At 39.6% G+C, this 17,319-nt stretch overlaps 4 protein-coding genes across 10 annotated transcripts; 1 reads left to right on the top strand and 3 right to left on the bottom strand.

Annotated features, from left to right (window-relative positions):
• Window positions 1-82: 82 nt before the first annotated feature.
• LOC129583601 (glutamate receptor ionotropic, kainate 2-like) lies at window positions 83-6,805 on the top strand. Of its 5 annotated transcripts, XM_055475462.1 has the most exons (19): window positions 83-214; window positions 551-818; window positions 1,221-1,373; window positions 1,444-1,692; window positions 2,102-2,277; window positions 2,440-2,493; window positions 2,756-2,938; window positions 3,051-3,203; window positions 3,297-3,398; window positions 3,563-3,691; window positions 3,877-4,131; window positions 4,196-4,276; window positions 4,454-4,718; window positions 4,792-4,890; window positions 5,053-5,171; window positions 5,328-5,553; window positions 5,638-5,778; window positions 5,902-6,017; window positions 6,388-6,804. In XM_055475462.1, exons 2-19 carry the CDS (start codon window positions 671-673, stop codon window positions 6,595-6,597), a joined length of 2,859 nt encoding a protein of 952 aa, XP_055331437.1. In that variant the 5' UTR covers window positions 83-214; window positions 551-670; the 3' UTR covers window positions 6,598-6,804. The 5 variants fall into 5 exon arrangements, 3 of the variants coding, with proteins under 3 accessions (XP_055331437.1, XP_055331438.1, XP_055331439.1); XR_008689801.1 differs by lacking the exon at window positions 83-214 and having other exon boundaries at window positions 367-818; window positions 5,906-6,017; window positions 6,416-6,542; XR_008689800.1 differs by lacking the exon at window positions 83-214 and having other exon boundaries at window positions 367-818; window positions 5,906-6,017; window positions 6,388-6,526.
• On the bottom strand, window positions 6,463-8,659 carry LOC129583602 (protoheme IX farnesyltransferase, mitochondrial-like). Its single transcript, XM_055475465.1, has 6 exons — window positions 8,150-8,659; window positions 7,867-7,991; window positions 7,726-7,796; window positions 7,407-7,639; window positions 7,076-7,198; window positions 6,463-6,990 (listed from the first exon to the last, which is right to left on the bottom strand). Exons 1-6 carry the CDS (start codon window positions 8,205-8,207, stop codon window positions 6,638-6,640), a joined length of 963 nt encoding a protein of 320 aa, XP_055331440.1. The 5' UTR covers window positions 8,208-8,659; the 3' UTR covers window positions 6,463-6,637.
• A 1,281-nt stretch (window positions 8,660-9,940) lies between these two features.
• Window positions 9,941-11,259, bottom strand: LOC129583603 (COMM domain-containing protein 10-like). Its single transcript, XM_055475466.1, has 3 exons — window positions 10,975-11,259; window positions 10,370-10,552; window positions 9,941-10,282 (listed from the first exon to the last, which is right to left on the bottom strand). Exons 1-3 carry the CDS (start codon window positions 10,990-10,992, stop codon window positions 10,244-10,246), a joined length of 240 nt encoding a protein of 79 aa, XP_055331441.1. The 5' UTR covers window positions 10,993-11,259; the 3' UTR covers window positions 9,941-10,243.
• A 2,195-nt stretch (window positions 11,260-13,454) lies between these two features.
• Window positions 13,455-16,988, bottom strand: LOC129583574 (kynurenine 3-monooxygenase-like). 3 transcript variants are annotated; one of them, XM_055475422.1, is made up of 13 exons: window positions 16,759-16,985; window positions 16,438-16,587; window positions 16,149-16,218; window positions 15,848-16,038; window positions 15,441-15,634; window positions 15,223-15,340; window positions 14,933-15,126; window positions 14,805-14,862; window positions 14,637-14,723; window positions 14,510-14,567; window positions 14,281-14,363; window positions 13,987-14,148; window positions 13,456-13,904 (listed from the first exon to the last, which is right to left on the bottom strand). In XM_055475422.1, the coding sequence occupies exons 2-13, from the start codon at window positions 16,513-16,515 to the stop codon at window positions 13,719-13,721; spliced, it is 1,479 nt and encodes a 492-aa protein (XP_055331397.1). In that variant the 5' UTR covers window positions 16,516-16,587; window positions 16,759-16,985; the 3' UTR covers window positions 13,456-13,718. The 3 variants fall into 3 exon arrangements, with proteins under 3 accessions (XP_055331398.1, XP_055331397.1, XP_055331399.1); XM_055475423.1 differs by lacking the exon at window positions 16,759-16,985 and having other exon boundaries at window positions 13,455-13,904; window positions 15,848-16,058; window positions 16,438-16,577; XM_055475424.1 differs by lacking the exon at window positions 13,456-13,904 and having other exon boundaries at window positions 14,001-14,148; window positions 14,281-14,374; window positions 16,759-16,988.
• Between the last annotated feature and the right edge of the window lie 331 nt (window positions 16,989-17,319).

The raw sequence follows: 17,319 nt of genomic DNA, 5'->3' as shown, positions 1-17,319 counted from the left end.
TGATGAGAAAGCATATGACATGTGCTATTATTTTGTTCGGGTTCGGGACTCGACAAGTTAAGTAGGTTTAGTTTGAACACTGCATGCCGTCAGTGTTAGATGTGGGCCGTGGCATACTGAAATTATATGACTGCACTAATTGACAGATGCAGGGATGCGGAAAGGGTGGATCGAGCTCGTAAATCTGTCACCATCAGAGCGCGCCTGGACCGGAGTTAGTATAAATATTTTGCTAAAATTACGCTGCTGTTTTTCCTCTGCGCAATGCAAGATCAAACTCTTGATAAGGCTCGGAAGATCCTCCTGTACAATCACAACACATAAACCACATAAACATGACGCATATATTCAACATAGCCAGTGCAAGCTCTGCATGGCATACTTCGACTATTATGTTCCGGATACTTAAAATCAATCTTATTAATTCGTTAAAGCTGTATGGTTTCTGATAAATCTGTATTCTGATAGCTGTATTCCATAATGATAATTGTTGTTCCACAAACTATTGGCTTGTAGATAGCTTCATTTACGTCTCTACGAAATTCTTTAGAAAATCTTGATGGGGGAGTGGAATGTATTAAAAGATCCAAGCCGGTCAAAAGCCTAACGAAACGTTTTTGATACCAGCTGCTTCGAAATTTAGCCTCATACGACCAGCTAATCGTGGAACATGCGCCGTTGTTGCTCAGTATTTGCATTTCTTCCACTCCTTTGTGGACTTTCATTCACAACGCCGCTCCAGAGAATGTCTTTTGGGCCGTACCCACAAAGAGATCAATCATTTCCTGCACCGCAGTTCTCTCGGACAGTTAAAATAGGTGCCTAATACATAAGTCACAAAATGTGTTAATATCTGTTTATTTAAGTAAATAAGCTAAGTAAGTTTAAATACAGGTATACAGGTGCCATACAAACAATTCGAGTTTGGGAAAGTATCATATTTTTTCTTCATATGCAGAGCGGTTGGCGATGTTGCACTAACTGGCTCCGCAGACTATATTCTGTTGGCGCATAATCAGATCGTGCAGTTTATCATTTTATCATAATCGAATCATAATCAAATCAAAATCATAATCAAATCGTGCAGTTATGTTTATGGACAGAATGTTTTAGTGTGTATGTACGAGTACTCCCTCGGTTTACCGCTGTTGACCTTTGAAGATTAATTAGAAATGGGAAAGGGTCATGGAAATTAGAACAGCTATTTGAACGAATTTTAGGAATAACGTTGGAGGGCAATCGAAATGAGCAGTTTTTGGAACAAGCGCTGCGTTTCGCTATCATGGAGATTAATCTTATGCAGAATGATTTCCATTTCGCTCCAATAGTTAACTACGTCGAATCGGGGAATTTACTGAAAACATCCCGAACTTGTAAGTTATCGCAGCCGTATCCGATCGGCATAATTGTTAAACAATCGCCTGAATCGAATTATTTTTCTAGTCTGCCGTTCCGTGAATCAGGGCGCAACCATACAGTTTATTCCAACGGATGCCGCGGCTGCCACGCTCTTTCAATCAGCATGCGACCGGTTGGATCTCATGTGCATGGACATACATCAACGTGATCCCACGTTCTCCGTGCCAACCTTTTCATTACAACCGGACAATCGTTTGATCGGGATAGCCATTACCGATATTCTGCGGCATTACGGCCTTAATCAAAGTGCAGCTATTGTGGATGGACATGAAGGTGCATACTTGTTATTTGTTAACCTTCGTTATTGATTGAATACACGAAACAATAACGAAACGAAATAATTCTTCGTACGGTACAGCATCAGTCAACCGACTGAGCTACAGTAAAACATTTTTTGTAAGTTTCTTGAACATATCTCTTGTATTTTTGCAATGGAGTAATTATTAGATAATATCCTTTGCACAATTCATAAGAGCTAACCGCGCGCTCGATCATTATGTACTTGCAGTTGCAGCCATTACAATATAATCTGTTCGGTGTAAACGATTAATTAGCTAAACTCAGAAAAATTTTCGGAGTTTTCGGCTTAAACATTTTCAGCTTAATTCAGACATGCCGTCAAATGCAGCGAAGAAATTTAAATCGTTATTAGTTACGTCAATGGGAATAAAATGATTTGCAGATGTTCCTCGGCTTGACTCGATTATTTGGTATGGAGCACAGCATAACATATCCATTGAAGTATTTTACAAAAATACCTCCTCTTATCGGCCTTTATTGCGGCATCTTCGGTCCGAACAGATTTTCGTTTTTCTCGTAGCCATACGCGATTCACAGGTGTCGGAATTCGTGGAAAATGTACGTTAGTGTACATTTGATTAATCTTTGTTTATATTGTTTTATATATACATAGATCTACAGCGTTATTAGTACTCGTATAAAGTCGTACATGCAACTGTGCTAAGCAAAGTTGATAAGTTTAATTTTTGACTTAATTATCACTTTTTTATGTGTTTATAGGTTTTTCAGTTAAATATGCACGATTCGGCATACACTTTTGTGTTTATGGGGCTGGTAAGTTTTGGTTTCAGCTGTAGTCTTAGTTGACAGAACTCGACAAGGTTTTGGTTGTTTGGGCAGACTGAGAGCAAAACGGAAAACTTTAAAAGTGCCCAGGAGAAATCTGCATGCATTAACAAACCTAGGCTTTGATTAAGAAAGTGTTAAGCAAACAAATGCAAATGTAAAACGCTTATTAGTACTGATACACATGTGCTCCACACTTACTGTTAATTTTATTACGTTTTTTGTGTTTTCTTCCTGTGTAAATGAATAGAATGTCCTTTTGGATGATCTGACGGATGTGTCCTTTATTGGACTGAACCTGTTGACACTCAGTCCCATCGACGTGGTCAACTACCTGAATTCACAGAAGATGACACAAATGATCGCTTATGCCGAATCCAACGGTGTTCGTTTGAATGGTCCCGAACACGATCACGTCCCTAACATTATTCCGGTACATTTTGCACCTCATAAAAAGTGCTCAAGGAGTCAAGTGTAATGATATTCTCCCAGCATAAAAAAACTTTGGTGTAAAAATTTTGTTTATAAATTAGTTTTACTTTTAGATGGAAGCAGCGTTCTTGTACGATACTCTGCATCTGCTAGCGCGAACGCTTGACCATCTTGCGCCCTTGCCGGATGATTTCTTCGAGCCGGTTTCATGCGAAAAGTCTTCCCGATGGGCGTACGGAAGTAGTATACTGAATTACCTGTACACGGTATAAAAACTATTTTATAACAAATTATCCGAATTCGTTGAATTTTCCCAATAGATTTTCTAACTATTCTCATATAGATGTTGTGCAGTTTAGGTGGGCACTGAAGGTCTCACCGGAAATAATCAACTGAAAAACGCTGATCAGCGTGATTACAGCCTACATGTAATGAAATTAATGGAAACCGGCTTAACCAACGTAAGAATAAACTACTCGTACAAACTGCTATCCAATTGCATGCGGAACTATTATAGCCGGTATATTACAGTACATCAGTACGCCTTGGTGGCATAAAATTTAAGATATCGTGCAGTATAACTGTTAATTGTTGAATTCTCATAAGACTGCGTAGAACTTTACAGGTTGGAGCATGGCATTCAAAAACTGGTCTGGAAATTTTTGCATCCATATTGACATCTGATTCCCGCCAGAACACCGTCAGAGTGCGTGCTGGGACAGCGGAAGATCCTTTTATGGTTGCCACTGTACTGGTCAGTGTAATTTCAGCTGCTTTAATATCCATTACAGTTTTATTTAAAAGACTTTGGAATTTTCTCGGACCTGCGCAGTTTTATTTATATGGAACAACAAGTTGTTTTTTTTGCACTGCACCGAGCAACACGTTTTTTCAGTGTCTGTTGGTGGCGCTCTTTGACATTCGTCTTTATTTGCGCAGCAAGAACCATTTCTGAAGCTCAAAGAAGAATTCAAAAAGGAGCTGGCTATGAAAAATCAAACCGTTGATATTAAAAAGATAACAAAAGATCACGTGGAAGGGTTTATTATTGATCTGATGGACAAGCTAGCGGCTGCTGTAAGGAAGCCGGAAGGCGCACCCTTCGAGTACAATATCTACATTGCACGGGAATTCGGTGTGTTAGATGAGTTTACGGGTGAATGGAACGGGATCGTTAAAGATTTATTAGACGGAGTAATTAGAAAAATTTGATTTCTTTAAAAAGTATTATCAGTTCACTTAAATCATGTCTTTACAGACAGCGACGTTTTCGGTGGCCCCGTTTACCATTACTGCCGAAAGAGAAGCTTACATTTCTTTTACGAAACCATTTATGACGGTAAGGAAACCATCACTAAGCGAAGTGATTGTTCCTTAACGAATCGATTTCTGAAATCATTTGAACATTCCAGACTAGAAAGGCTTTTTGCGAAGTTTATAAGTTACTGCATGTGTTTGATAAGGTCTCGAAGTATGACGCATTTTTGCGTTTTATGCATTAATTGTTTATATATAGACTGGGATCGGCATCTTGTACCAGCAACCCCGTGGATCAGCACAGAATCTGTTTGCCTTGATGCGATCCCTGTCGGCGGAATTGTGGTTGAGCTCGTTTGGTGCGGCGCTTATTATCGCTCTATCCATGTGGTTGATTGCCCGCTTTTCTCCGTTGGAATGGGACAACCGGCATTTATGCACCGGAGTGGAAACCCGCTTTGCTGTCAATGCTTTCAACCTGCGCAACAGTGTGTGGTTTTCGGTCTGCAGTTTAATGATGCAAGGTGACCTTTCGGATTGGAGCGATAGATAAGCGCTCGGCTGTGCAATATAAATTAATTATTTCGCGGATTTTAGGTTGTGATATAAATCCAAGAGCGGTTTCCACAAGAGTGTTGGGTGGAGTTTGGTGGTTTTACACATTATTCCTAAGTGCGCATTTCATTGCCAAATTAGGTAATTACAACTTTAAACATGGCCCCATGGGTAGCAAATACTGTAGCTGCATGTATCCATTGACCCACTTCAAACCGCCATACAAAAGGCTGAAGGTTTACTTTAGTATGGCCAAAGGAAAATAGTGGTATATTAAGTATTATTTCGTGGGAATATCTTTAGCATCGGTTCTGACCGTGGAGAAAATGACCGTCCCGTTTTCTACTGTGGATGAGCTGGTCGCGCATGCGGAAATCAAATATGGGATATTAGGCAACGGATCCACGTATGAATTTTTTCGTGTACGTTGTAATCGGCTTTTGTTCATGATGTAGTTTATTAAAATTGAGTGAACAATTTTTTTGATTGGAACTAACGAAAGAAATATTTCGTACTCGTTTAACGGCTATTCGATCTCTTTCTCGAATCTGATCGGTCTGACCTTTGGTTTCCTATAGGGGTCCCGTGTGGACATATACCGAGAAATGTTTGAAAAAATGAACTACAGTGTTCCCAGCGTCTTTGTTGCCGATTATAAAGAAGGTGTCGACCGTGTAATGAGCGAACAGTATGCGTTTTTAATGGAGGCATCCGAAATTGATTATCTCGTGGAAAGAAACTGCAATGTGACCCGCATCGGCGGCACGCTAAATACCATTCAATATGGCATCGGCACAGCAAAAGGTGCCTATTCTGGAAATTATTTTTAGAGACATGTAAAAACATTAAAAGCTTTTACTTCTTTTACTTCGTTGTTGTTACCGACAGGATCGCCCTGGACTGACAAACTATCCGAAGAAATTCTGAACATGATTGAGCAGTCCACGATACCCGAACTGGTGGAAAAATGGTGGAAACGGGGTAGCATATGCGTAAAAGAAGAAAAATCCACTGGTCCATCGGCAATTAGTACGCAGGTTTACCATGCAGGACATCCAGTGACTGCGTACTTCAGCTTTCTGTGACTTGTTCTTATATATTGCAGAAAACTTTAAATTATGCACATGTAATTTAATTAAATTTCTTTCCTAGACAGCACTTTGGTCGGCGGAGCGTTCTTACTGCTAGCCATGGGGTTGATTTTGGCTATTTTAATGGCAGTTGTGGAGTTTATCTGGAATGCACTACATAACGCTCACATTGAAAAGGTATGAGTGCTGTACTTCGGTGTACAAAGTAACAGAAGCGAAAGATGTAGTGTAACCATAAGATATAAAAATTTGCAGCAGAAATAATTTTAATGGTCCTTACCACAAAAATGTAATACTTGATAGGCAGTCGCACAGTGCGCTAAAATCTTGAGAAATTTAATAATGCAGCCGGTGTAGATCAGTGGTAAGACGGACGGCTACAGACGCAGCTGGCACGGGTTCGAGTCCCGTCATCGGCAGATTTTTATTTCTTCAGTATCTTCGGTAAATTCAGAAATTCATATTTAAATTTCATTTATAAAATCAGCAGTGTTCTCCTGTCGCAGGCGTCCGCCCTTCTAAGATACTGTACATTTCTGATTCACAGAAATCTCTATGGGCTGAATTCTTATTAGAACTGCGTTATGCATTGAAATTCAAATCGTCTTCCACGCGGCCGGTTCTTCAAAAGGTTTGCCCAACTTGTGGAGTGGAAATGCACTCGATCGCTGCGGCACAGTCACATGAACACAGAGATTACACCCCGATGATGTTCCTGAACAACGCAATCAAAAGAAGTGCTTCGATATTCGGATAGGGAAAAATCATAAACAATAGCCCATACACAGCAACGATGGTTATTGGTTTTCTTTATTAGTATTTACAACAACGGTACTGGTATCACTTTTATCCTTGAGCTTTGGCACATCAACACGCTCCTCATCCGTGCTCGGCTTGATGGTTTCCCGATTTTTACTTATAAACATTAAAATCATAAGAGAAGGTAAATAGATTAAACTGTAGCGGAACAGTTTACGCGACGTTTGACTGTCGGCTGACTCGTAAAAGCGATAACATAAATACATCATGTACAAATTTAAAGGCAAAGAATCCAATGCAAACATCCATGTCGTTAATCCGACGACGGGCGATAGGAAACACAAACCGCTAAGGAGAACCGAGTGCCTAAGCGACGTTCTGCGGCACAAACCTACCACAATGTTTTACATGAATCTCTCACGAAGAGTGGAAAACCTTCAAGGATTTTATATCCGTGCAAAGCAAACGGAACGTACCGGGATCCGTAACACACATCATTCTGTAGCCGGCACGCGAGTAATCCCCTCGCAAATTCCAACTTAAAGCATTAAAATGAGGAAACTGCCAACAATAAAGAATCCCACCCAGAATAAGTGCGCCTAAAATAAGACAAACAAGAATATTCATGATATTAATGCATCATGCATATATTCACAAGGTGGTTTATCCAGTTATTCACAAATAACACACAGTAGAACAGAATGATAAATTCGTCCCGGTTTTTTCTTGGGACGATGCATGGCGCGAAGAACACAGGCTAACGATAACTTTCAACTGCGCACTCTATCTCACAGTTTGCTTTCGTACCTGTGTCAATAGATCCCGTGCACGCTGTCCATCCCATAATGGGAGGAATAGCTCCTACCACGGCTCCTATCCACGTGTTGGCGATGCTAACGCGTTTCATGGGTGTATAAATAGATGCATACAGCATCAGGTTAGCTGCGCCCAGACAAGCGGTAATCGGATTCACGCCAGCAGCTAACGTAGCAATACCCGCCACTCCGGATACGAGACCAAAAGTCACGGCATGCAAAGGACTATAAATTTCGGAAAAAACTGCTGTTACGCAACACTACACTACAAAACGGAATTACAATGTTCGTGGTAATGATGTAATCCGCACCTAATTACTCCTTTAACCAAAACTCTATTTCGAGTTCGAGTCATCTGGGAGTCGTAGGGAATCTCCAGGAACTGAAAACTGCACTTAGTAGATAGAAGCAATCTGTATCTCCTTCCACAAAGGCCATCTCACAGCACCCACCTGGTTGAAGGAATTTGCGGCGGACGATGTCAAAGCGGTACCGACCGTAACCAGCGCAAGCGTCGATGGACTGATCACTCCCGGAGCCATCGCGTAACCTGACATCGTGGTGGCAACAACAAGCCCTGCAACGAGGCGCTGTTAAACGCCAACTTAAACCACCAAGCTGCAGATGAACCTTCAGCATAAACGTGTTTCGTGCGCGACTAACGCTCCACATTTAAGTAATATCAAATTTTATTATCCTTCACAGTTTCTACATGATGAACTTAAGTATATTTGCCTGTTAAGCGGCTCTTGGAGAGCATGGCACAGTAGCGGAGTCCAGCTGCGATGTCCATATTCAAGTTTCGGGAGGCGATCAAAGGCTGATTTGTCGATCCGTCGTCCGAGAACAGTTCGCGGAGGTTTTCATAGCATGGTCATGCTTTGTTAAGCGTTACTTACGGTATCCAGAAAATCCGCTTCATCCTTTTACTGACATCAGGTGATTAGATAATGCAGATTCCATGTAAACTGCGCCCAAAGACAGGAGGAAAGGGCTTGGAAGTTGTAAGACAGCGGTGGTGTTTAAATACATGCAGGTCGCAGGATGATAATACAGTACTTAATTCAAACCTCACTTATAATTCTCTCAAATTACACCAACCTAAAATTCCATAATTCTTACAGTCTGCAAAGCTATTACAGTACTTAAACCACGTACGTAGTATGTACTTGAAACTTACATAAAAATTTTTCAATTTTCCATAAAAATATTCATAATATTAAAACCACTGGAAAAGAAAATAAACTCAAGTCCTCAAGCGGCAAGCCCTCGTCGCTCACACAAGGTACATACTACACGCTAAGCAAATTTTGCGATACGTAATTTTGCGTATGACGTACCAGTTAAACAACGTACAGTACTATTTAATAAAGCCGATTTTACGCGTGCGTACGTACGCGTACGTTCCGTTCAGTTCCGGAGTCGGCGCAGCGGTATACAGCTCCTGCCACCGAGAGAAAATTTTGAAGAACCCTGCTCGGTGTTGGCTTGACGTTTGAATAGCATTTCGTTTTTGTGGAAGATATTTGGGATATATTGGGTGTTTGATCTAATCAGTTCCATATAATTTCAGTTCAATATGGTAAGGGTGTAGAAAATTTATACTGAAAGTCAAATTGTTGTTGTACTTCTCCGCCTGGCGTCTGCTAGTAACTAATTCCTCGGGATTCTGGGGGAAATTACATCTGTTTGATTTCCGGGAAGTTAGATGAAGTTTTGTTTTCTAGTCTTCTCACAAAACTTTCCGGATAAAGCAGAAGTTGGCCAGGGCCTTCAAACAAAACCGACCTATTCCTCAGTGGGTTCGTCTTCAAACCGGAAACCGCATTAGGTACGACAGATATTAGCTGAAAATGTTAAAAGTAACAAGGCTAAGAGATTGTTCTGTGGATTAAGAACCTCGCTGCCGATTTCGAATACTTTTCCAGCAAAAGGCATCTCTGTTCTTATATATTTAAATATATGCTGATTCTGGAAAAAAAGTAAGTTTAGGAACGCTGTCTGGAGGCATGCTATCACCATGTAACATCATAATTGTACTTTCAGGAATCTCGTAAAAATATTTTAGTTCAGTTTTTAAATTTAAAGTAAAGTAAAACTCTTTAAAGCAGGATAAAAGTTGAAGTTCCGAGTTTTTTTAACTATATACATATTTTGCTTTTAAGTTTTAGGCTGCAGAAACTAGCATTTATTAACGGGAAAGCTAAAATAGTGATGTTTAATATCCAACAGTCAGAAAATTATTATTGGTGGTTGTTTTAGGTACAATGCCAAGCGACGACACTGGAGACGCACCAAGTTGGGATTATAAGCCGACTGATGTTTTCCTTTAATTACGACCATCCTGTGCACAATGCTGGGTTTCCCTAGAATTTTGGCTTAGCTTCAGCGTAGTAGGTCTTTTTTTTGTCGAAAAACAACTGGCAGAAATAAAAATGACATCTTTTGCCATTGAGTTGGGCGTTTCATGCGATTCGATCGTTTAAACTTTAAAGTATTACTAGTACTGTATTAGTCGTCACTCGTCCATATTTGCCAGAATCCAGTCAGAGTTCAAGTGTTTCAGATTTTACATATTTAACATAAAAACTCACATTAATAAGTTTGCACTTTATAAACCAATTATGAATTATCACAGAAAGAAACCGACAACATAGTAGGCGTCCAGAAGATGGCTTCAACCCAAATATTAATGAGTTACCGCCACAGCTTTGAACTCCGGTCAAGAAAAACATGCATTCAGCAGAATCAGCATTCAGTTATCGATAGGACACTAGGCTAAATTTCCACGACATAATTGGTCATCTGAGAGTTAAGCTCTCATGAAATTCATTGAAGGGAATCCAGTTGAGCCTGCATTTCTTCGAGCTAAAAATTTGAAATTTCGAGATAAAATTAGGGCAGTACCGCGCAGCATTAGAAAACCATATAATGAGATAGTCAAGTTAGACCTACCTTATGGTAAAAATCCACCAATTCCTCTTTGGAAAATTCTATCACAACTTTCTCGGACACCGCTGTATTAGTACTGCAATCTGAGGATCCGAGGGATAGCTCCACCAAAGCATTGGGAGTTTTCGTATTTGCCATCTTGGAATGTGACAGCTGCAGGTTTAATTTCCAGTTGACATCAGAAAGCTGAAAAATAACAGAAAAACTGAAAAACATAACTTATTACCGTGACCAGGATGATCACTTAACGACACTTACAGTATTAAATTTTAAGTATGTATCATAAAATTAATCAAAGTAATCGCAATAATTATCGCAACCTGGGATAAAATTTGGAAAACAAAAAAGAACTTCTCATCTCGCTGACTGAACAAACACGTTCTACGCATGGCAAGCCAGGCCATGCAGAATGTCACAATTGTTTCAAGAACAAAAATGTATTTATACCGCTTTCTGAGTCCAACAAAAGTACAATTAATTCATTGTATGACTTATGGTAGGAGATTAAAAAAATACATCACAGATTTGAGTGATCATTAGGATAAGTCATAACTCAAGGTACTGACACTCTACAGTTTAACTTCAACATTTCGACAAAATGAACATACTTGCTTGGGTGCCGTCATCGTCGAATCAATCAGAGGAGGATCAGAACCCTGTAAGCCAGTTTACGAATTATACGCTTCGTCTGGAAATTTTAAAATCTGCGTAATTCTTTATTGTGGAGTAAATTAATTTGCAAAAGTAACACAACTCTACTGAAAACGCCAAACGGAAATCACGACTGGGACAGTAGGACCATAGAAAAGGATAATACTGTGTCATCCTTTTCTGTGGTAGGACTACTCTACTTAATAAATAATAGTTAGGCTCAAAATTCAGTTATGAAGATATCAGCGAAGGAAATCTGTGACACACGCTTAAAAAAATCGAACTTTGAACCTTAACAAACGTCAAATAACTGCGCGGCAATGATGCATCACATATCTGCATCGAGCGGGCAATTTTGGGAGCGCAAAACCGTGCGACATTTTGCTTTATGGTGTGCTTTCATTCCAGTCTGTAACTTTACTTTGCAGTTTGCACTTTACCTATTGATGTATTGCCTACCGAATTCAGTGCTTCAAATTAATAAAAAAATTAAAAAAGTTCCTGTAATTAACGATTAATTTAAAACAGTTAATTAACGCTACAGTTGCAAGTTAATAAACGTCAGGCGGTCAGCGAATTAATCAATACTCGATACAGTGTACACCCTTTATCCGCAAAATTTTAAATTCTAATGAACCCGTTATTAATCAATTGATTTTAATTAGACATTTTAGCACGTCGTGGTAACTTATAAGTTATGTTAGAGACTTATGCGCCCTACGCGCACTTTCTGGTTTACGCTACCAGAATGTGTTTGGATGAGCAATTAACACTAATTATACAGTAATGTTATTAATTAGTTATTACGATTGTGCACGTAGCAATGTCGACGATACCCGATAGGCGTTAGAGTACTTATTAATGGATAATTACTGAGGTGTACGATTACGGAATATCGCAGTGAAATGTAAGCATTAAAATGTGTGCACATGAGTCTGCATGAGAAATATCCGAATTGGCGACTTTGACGCTCGAATATTCTACTCTCGAGTAGCTTTTTCTAGAGCAACATTTACGAATATTTGGGGCGTGGATACAAACGTGCAAAAGACACCTCATCGCAATATGGACCAGTTATGAGCGCTTATCTTATCTCGTGCGTTACTCAGCTTTTGCAGAATTCTCACAATGCCAGGATTTACTAAATTTCCGGTCTATTTTGAACCGGACTAATATATAAATTCCAAATCCAATTCCAAATATACCGCGGTATTATTGTAATCTGCTCCCTCGGCAGGTCGTCCTTATCAAAGCGCATTAGACAAGACTAACCCCAGATTTCTTATATATTGCAGGGGCACACCATGCGTTGTGCCGTATGATTACTTACTGTATTGAGTACTATTGATTAGACATTGGTAATGTTAATAAAAAACAATATTAATATTAAATTTATAAACATAACAAAATAAGTAAAACGTGACGTAAAAGGGAAAAGAACGTGAGTTTCATGCATTCGGCTGCATTATTTGTATGTAAAATGTAAATTAAGGTTTCGCGGAGGCAACAGTATAGTACCATTTCACCGCTAAACACTTTGCGGCTGTCTGTCAAGATCTAGTTAATAAAAAATTGCTGAAACAAAAGAACAAGGTTTTCTCGTTCTCGACCGTCGGCGTTTCCTTTCTCCGTATTAAAATCTGCATTTTTTCGACTAGCCCGCCATCGGGTACTGTACCGCTGTGGGCAGCTAACCGCTCCTGTAGTTTCTCTCTGTACAGTGTATTGCAGAAATTACTGTACATAATCGCTCCTCTCGTGGCAAACCTCCATCTTCCTGTCTCTACAGCAAGGTAGTGACTTGAAGTCAACATTTTCACCCAGCTTCCGCTTATCCTCACAGACATGGTTTTCAACAGGTGCACTTTTCCGCTTTCCGGTAGGCACGGAAACAAAAAACGCAACCTGCTGCCAGGAAAAAACGCAATCGTGGCTGCAGGTTGCGCTTTATACTGTACGCAGTACCGGCTTAAATAGATTCATCCGGAATCTTTGCTTGACTCCCATTATTAATCAACTGACTTGTGAATCCAGTTTCGCAAAATGGTTACGAATACGAATATCTTGGACGGTTTTTGCTAGGTTAATTTTGATCTCTTCCGGTAATTCCTTAAGCGCATTTTTTAGCCAACGTCGCGATTCTATCTATTTTGGCTAATGAAATGAACGAACCATGTGTTGAAAGTATGGTAGTTTTCTAAGCCCACTTTAGCAATAAATGCAATATAACTGCGGAATTTTGTTCAGTCTTAATATGAACAGATTACAGAACAATTATCGTTTGGAGGTCAGTTTTATGGTCAATCCAGAAGCACCTTTCTTGCGGTTTGATCTAAATTCTAAATGTGCATCCAGTAGCTCAAACAAGTTTAAGTTTTGTTATTTACGTGCGTGCTTGCAGAGTTGCAATGGGAAATTTATACAACAGACGCAGCGAAATACACAAAATACACAAAATGATTGACTTTATACCCAGTCAGATGTTTCCGCTTGCATTAGCACCAATGAAATGCCCATCCGCATTACAATACCATGTCTGAACTCTGAACGAATAGGATATACAATTTTACATACCAAACGCCAAACGCCGCGTCCACAAGGTTTACGATACGCGAAAAATATAGCAGAAGAAGAACCCAGAAAACCATCGCTAAATTTCTCAACCAATTCATCTCACAATCACGATAGTACATTCAAAGATTTAAGGCATACCGATCAATTCATTCCTGTTTAACTCAAAGCGACGAACACGCAGTTCATAAAACCAGTCTTTTACAGCAGATTTGAATGCATTAATATACATGCGGACAGGTGGGCGCGGGCCAAACCGGTAATAAGCAAGGAGAACGACCATCGCAATCCCAATTCGCACTCCTCGTCGAAGAACCTAGAATTGTACAAGCAATAATTATTAGAACAAAAATTCTGTTTGCGATGTCATAAAGTCCAGAGCGCATTAAACTACGTACCGTATCTTGCCATTTCTTCCGCTTCATGCACTCGCTGTATGGAAGTAGAGAAAAGGTCACCATTGTATACAACGGAATCCACGTGTTCGGAAACAAGCGGTAAAGAAAGTTATCGACTTTCTTCCTTATTAAAAAGCTTCTGGTATTTACCAAATACCGCATCTAAAATAAAAAGAAGTTTTTTGATAGTGTCAATAACCAACACCGGGGAATATGGAATACGTATCAAATTTGCATCACAAAATACTGGTTAAAATGTGATACGTCACATTTAGCATTCTTGAGCGCATTTACCTCGATATAGTTATACATGGCCAAATCAATGATTGCATGTGAATTGATCTGCATTCTTCGGGTAAATTCTGGATACACCCTTTCTGCAAAAAGGCTACGGGATTATATGCTACGTATCTGCGTATCTTTGCGTATAATTGTAATATTTAGGGGGAGGTAGAAAGCTGTCTGAAACAATGTGACTGCCTTGTCGTTCTAGTACAAAAAAAAGTATAATCTTGCGCAGTACCAAAGTTCCCATTGTATTCTTCCAGAAGTTCGTCCAGTCTTAAACAGTCCAGAAAACCCTATGATCGAAATTTATTATTATATATTGTAGATATTACTGCATGCGAGTTTATTTTGTAATACATTACCGCATTCATTCCTTGACCATAAAATGGAACCATTGCATGTGCCGCGTCTCCAATAATTATGGCCTTACCAAAATGATAAGGCTTGCACTAAATAAATAAAGGTCACACAAGTTGAGCAAAATGCCATAAAGCACAAAATATACGGAAGAGAACCAACTGCTGGCGCACCTTTACGCTTATTAAAGAAGATGGTTTTGTTCCTAGGAAGTCTTTTACGAGACTTTCCCTAAAACAACGAGCGTCGCATAACATTTCACGGTTTCAGCGAAATTGCAGAAAATTAACAGATCGCTCACTCTCCAATAAGATTCAGTGCATCCGGAAATGTAGTGCGGAAAAAATCTACAACAGTTTCCGGTGATCTGAGCTGCGAAAACTTATCAAACGGCATAAAAAGAGTCGTCGTAAAGCTTTTGTCCAAGTTGGGTAAAGCAATCAGCATGAATGTCATTCGTGGCCAAATGTGCAAATAATTCGGTGGCATAGCATACTGAAAATGCAAAAATCATCTTTCTAACAATAAATTCAGTAACTTGCACTGTACTGTGGCGGTTCATCGCACTTAACAAATTTGATTTTACTGTACTTCTCCATTTTTTGTTGGTGGGGTCACAAGCTCAATGTACCCATGCTCAATATACTCTTGCTGATACTGGAATCCCGCTTGCTTTAACATGGCATCCCGGACAGCAGAATGGGCGCCACTGCAACAACACACTCATCCGATTCGGGATTAAAGAGGTAAATTTTTATATAATATAGCAAGCCATAAGGATATAGGTTGTACACGGTACGTATGCGTACTCGCAGCCAATTATTGAATCGGCAAATTTTTCCACCCTCTCATTAATATTATCAGACAACTGAAAAAGCATCCGTCCGGTGTGCAGATTGCATCTGACTAGTTTGTGTCCAAAGTGTAGGGTCACGTTTGGTTGTGATTCCGCCAAGGTCAGCATAACTTCGTTCAGTCGTCGTCGATCGATTGATATGATAAACTATAAAAACAAAATAACTCGCGTGTAGGTAACGTACAAATTTACGAAAGTTTAAGCTTTGAAATGATACATGGTGGAAGAATTCGGCGAAGAAGAAAGGGTACATAAGCCAAATTTGGTTAGCCAAGGGTTACAATTACTTTAACGTGATTAAAACAACTGAAAGTAGTGGGCAAAAATTAAAAAGGTTGTATAACGGGTGTTTTGACTAACATGATCTTCTCTAGTGCCGTAGGGCACGGGATGTGTCGTTTCGTCCAAACTGTGAATCATTCTTGCCCGCATTGGGATACCTTCCGCTACAATGTGCTTCTCTAATCCAACGGCCCGCAAAGCAGTTCGACCACGATGGCTTAGTGCCAGATTGATACTTTTCCCAACTACTTTCTCCGCACGACGGATATCTGCGTTGAAAAACCATTCTCTATCGATAATAAAAAACTATTAGCACGGCTTAAATCTAAACAGGCAAAGCTGATAGCTTTAACGGGCAGACATCTACTTCTATTTCAACCTTCTCTTCGCTCGTAAACATCCACTTGATAGCCTCTTTTCGCAAGAAAACATGCGCTCAGTGATCCGACCTACAACATTCACAATTGTTAGATGTTATTAATCTGATTTGCAGCTCCTCTCCGTACACAAATAGCAATTTTTGTGCTTGAACCTTTAGCGTGGCGCAAAGATGACCTTTCGATAATGTTTCTTGAAGCTTAATTCTACGCTAAATACATATAATATATGAGCTTTATGAAAACTGTTTCCACTTTAAATTTTCAAAACCACTCCAAATCTCTCCTTACCAATCCTCCACCAATGATGGCTATTTTCTTGGGCGTTTCCGTATCCACAAACATACTGTTTGCAGTTGCCTGAGCCATTGTGCTCGCGGTGAAATGCAAAACGTCACTCGCCGCAACACGCAAATCAATGAAACGTTCCAGTGACCAGTCCTGCGAAGCAAACATATAATACTCTAAATTTTTAATTTGATTTTTTTTGTTAATTTTGGTTTGCAAATAGGCGTTAACTACTCGAGTAGATAATTACCGCATCTGCGTGCATATGTAAATTATGCAGTTAATAATTTCCTTATTGCGGCGGCGATCTAATTGTCAGCTTACCTGTGATGTAATTTATAAGTACTCGAATGCGGCCATAACCGTTCATGCAGACAGAGTGTTTCCACTGATATAAAATTCTTATACAAACACGGCACCAGTTACAGCACTTTAAAGTTAGCTACTGCTATCCTATCCATATTACACATTGGGTGCCTCTGTTATTAATCATCCACAAGAGGCAAAGATGTAAACATAAAACCTGCGTATATGCGGCCAAATCAGCAACGACCGTCGCAGGTTTGATTAAGAACTGATAAGTCGCAATCTATGGATTGCATCTGGTACGACAGTAGCCGATACTCGATATGTATTGTACAAAGTAACGTAATCTACAGACTACTGACTACTTTTTAAGTTAAACGCTGTTAACGATGATTTCCTCTAGCGCCTGCTCTAAAGTTTTATTACAGTAAAACAATAAAACAATATATATCCATAAGGTATACACATGCTAGATAAGGTACGGTACAATCCGGTGCAAGGGTAAAAGACTACACATATCAGCGTAAATGTTCAGAAAGACTATAAGCGTCCGCTCTTACGTAATATCAAACGTGGCTG

Source organism: Paramacrobiotus metropolitanus, unplaced genomic scaffold (assembly GCF_019649055.1).
Source record: "Paramacrobiotus metropolitanus isolate TYO unplaced genomic scaffold, Prichtersi_v1.0 Parri_scaffold0000011, whole genome shotgun sequence".
Classification (NCBI taxonomy): domain Eukaryota; kingdom Metazoa; phylum Tardigrada; class Eutardigrada; order Parachela; family Macrobiotidae; genus Paramacrobiotus; species Paramacrobiotus metropolitanus.
The sequence above is the reverse complement of the archived record's forward strand: the minus strand, read 5'-3'. Positions and strand labels throughout refer to the sequence as shown.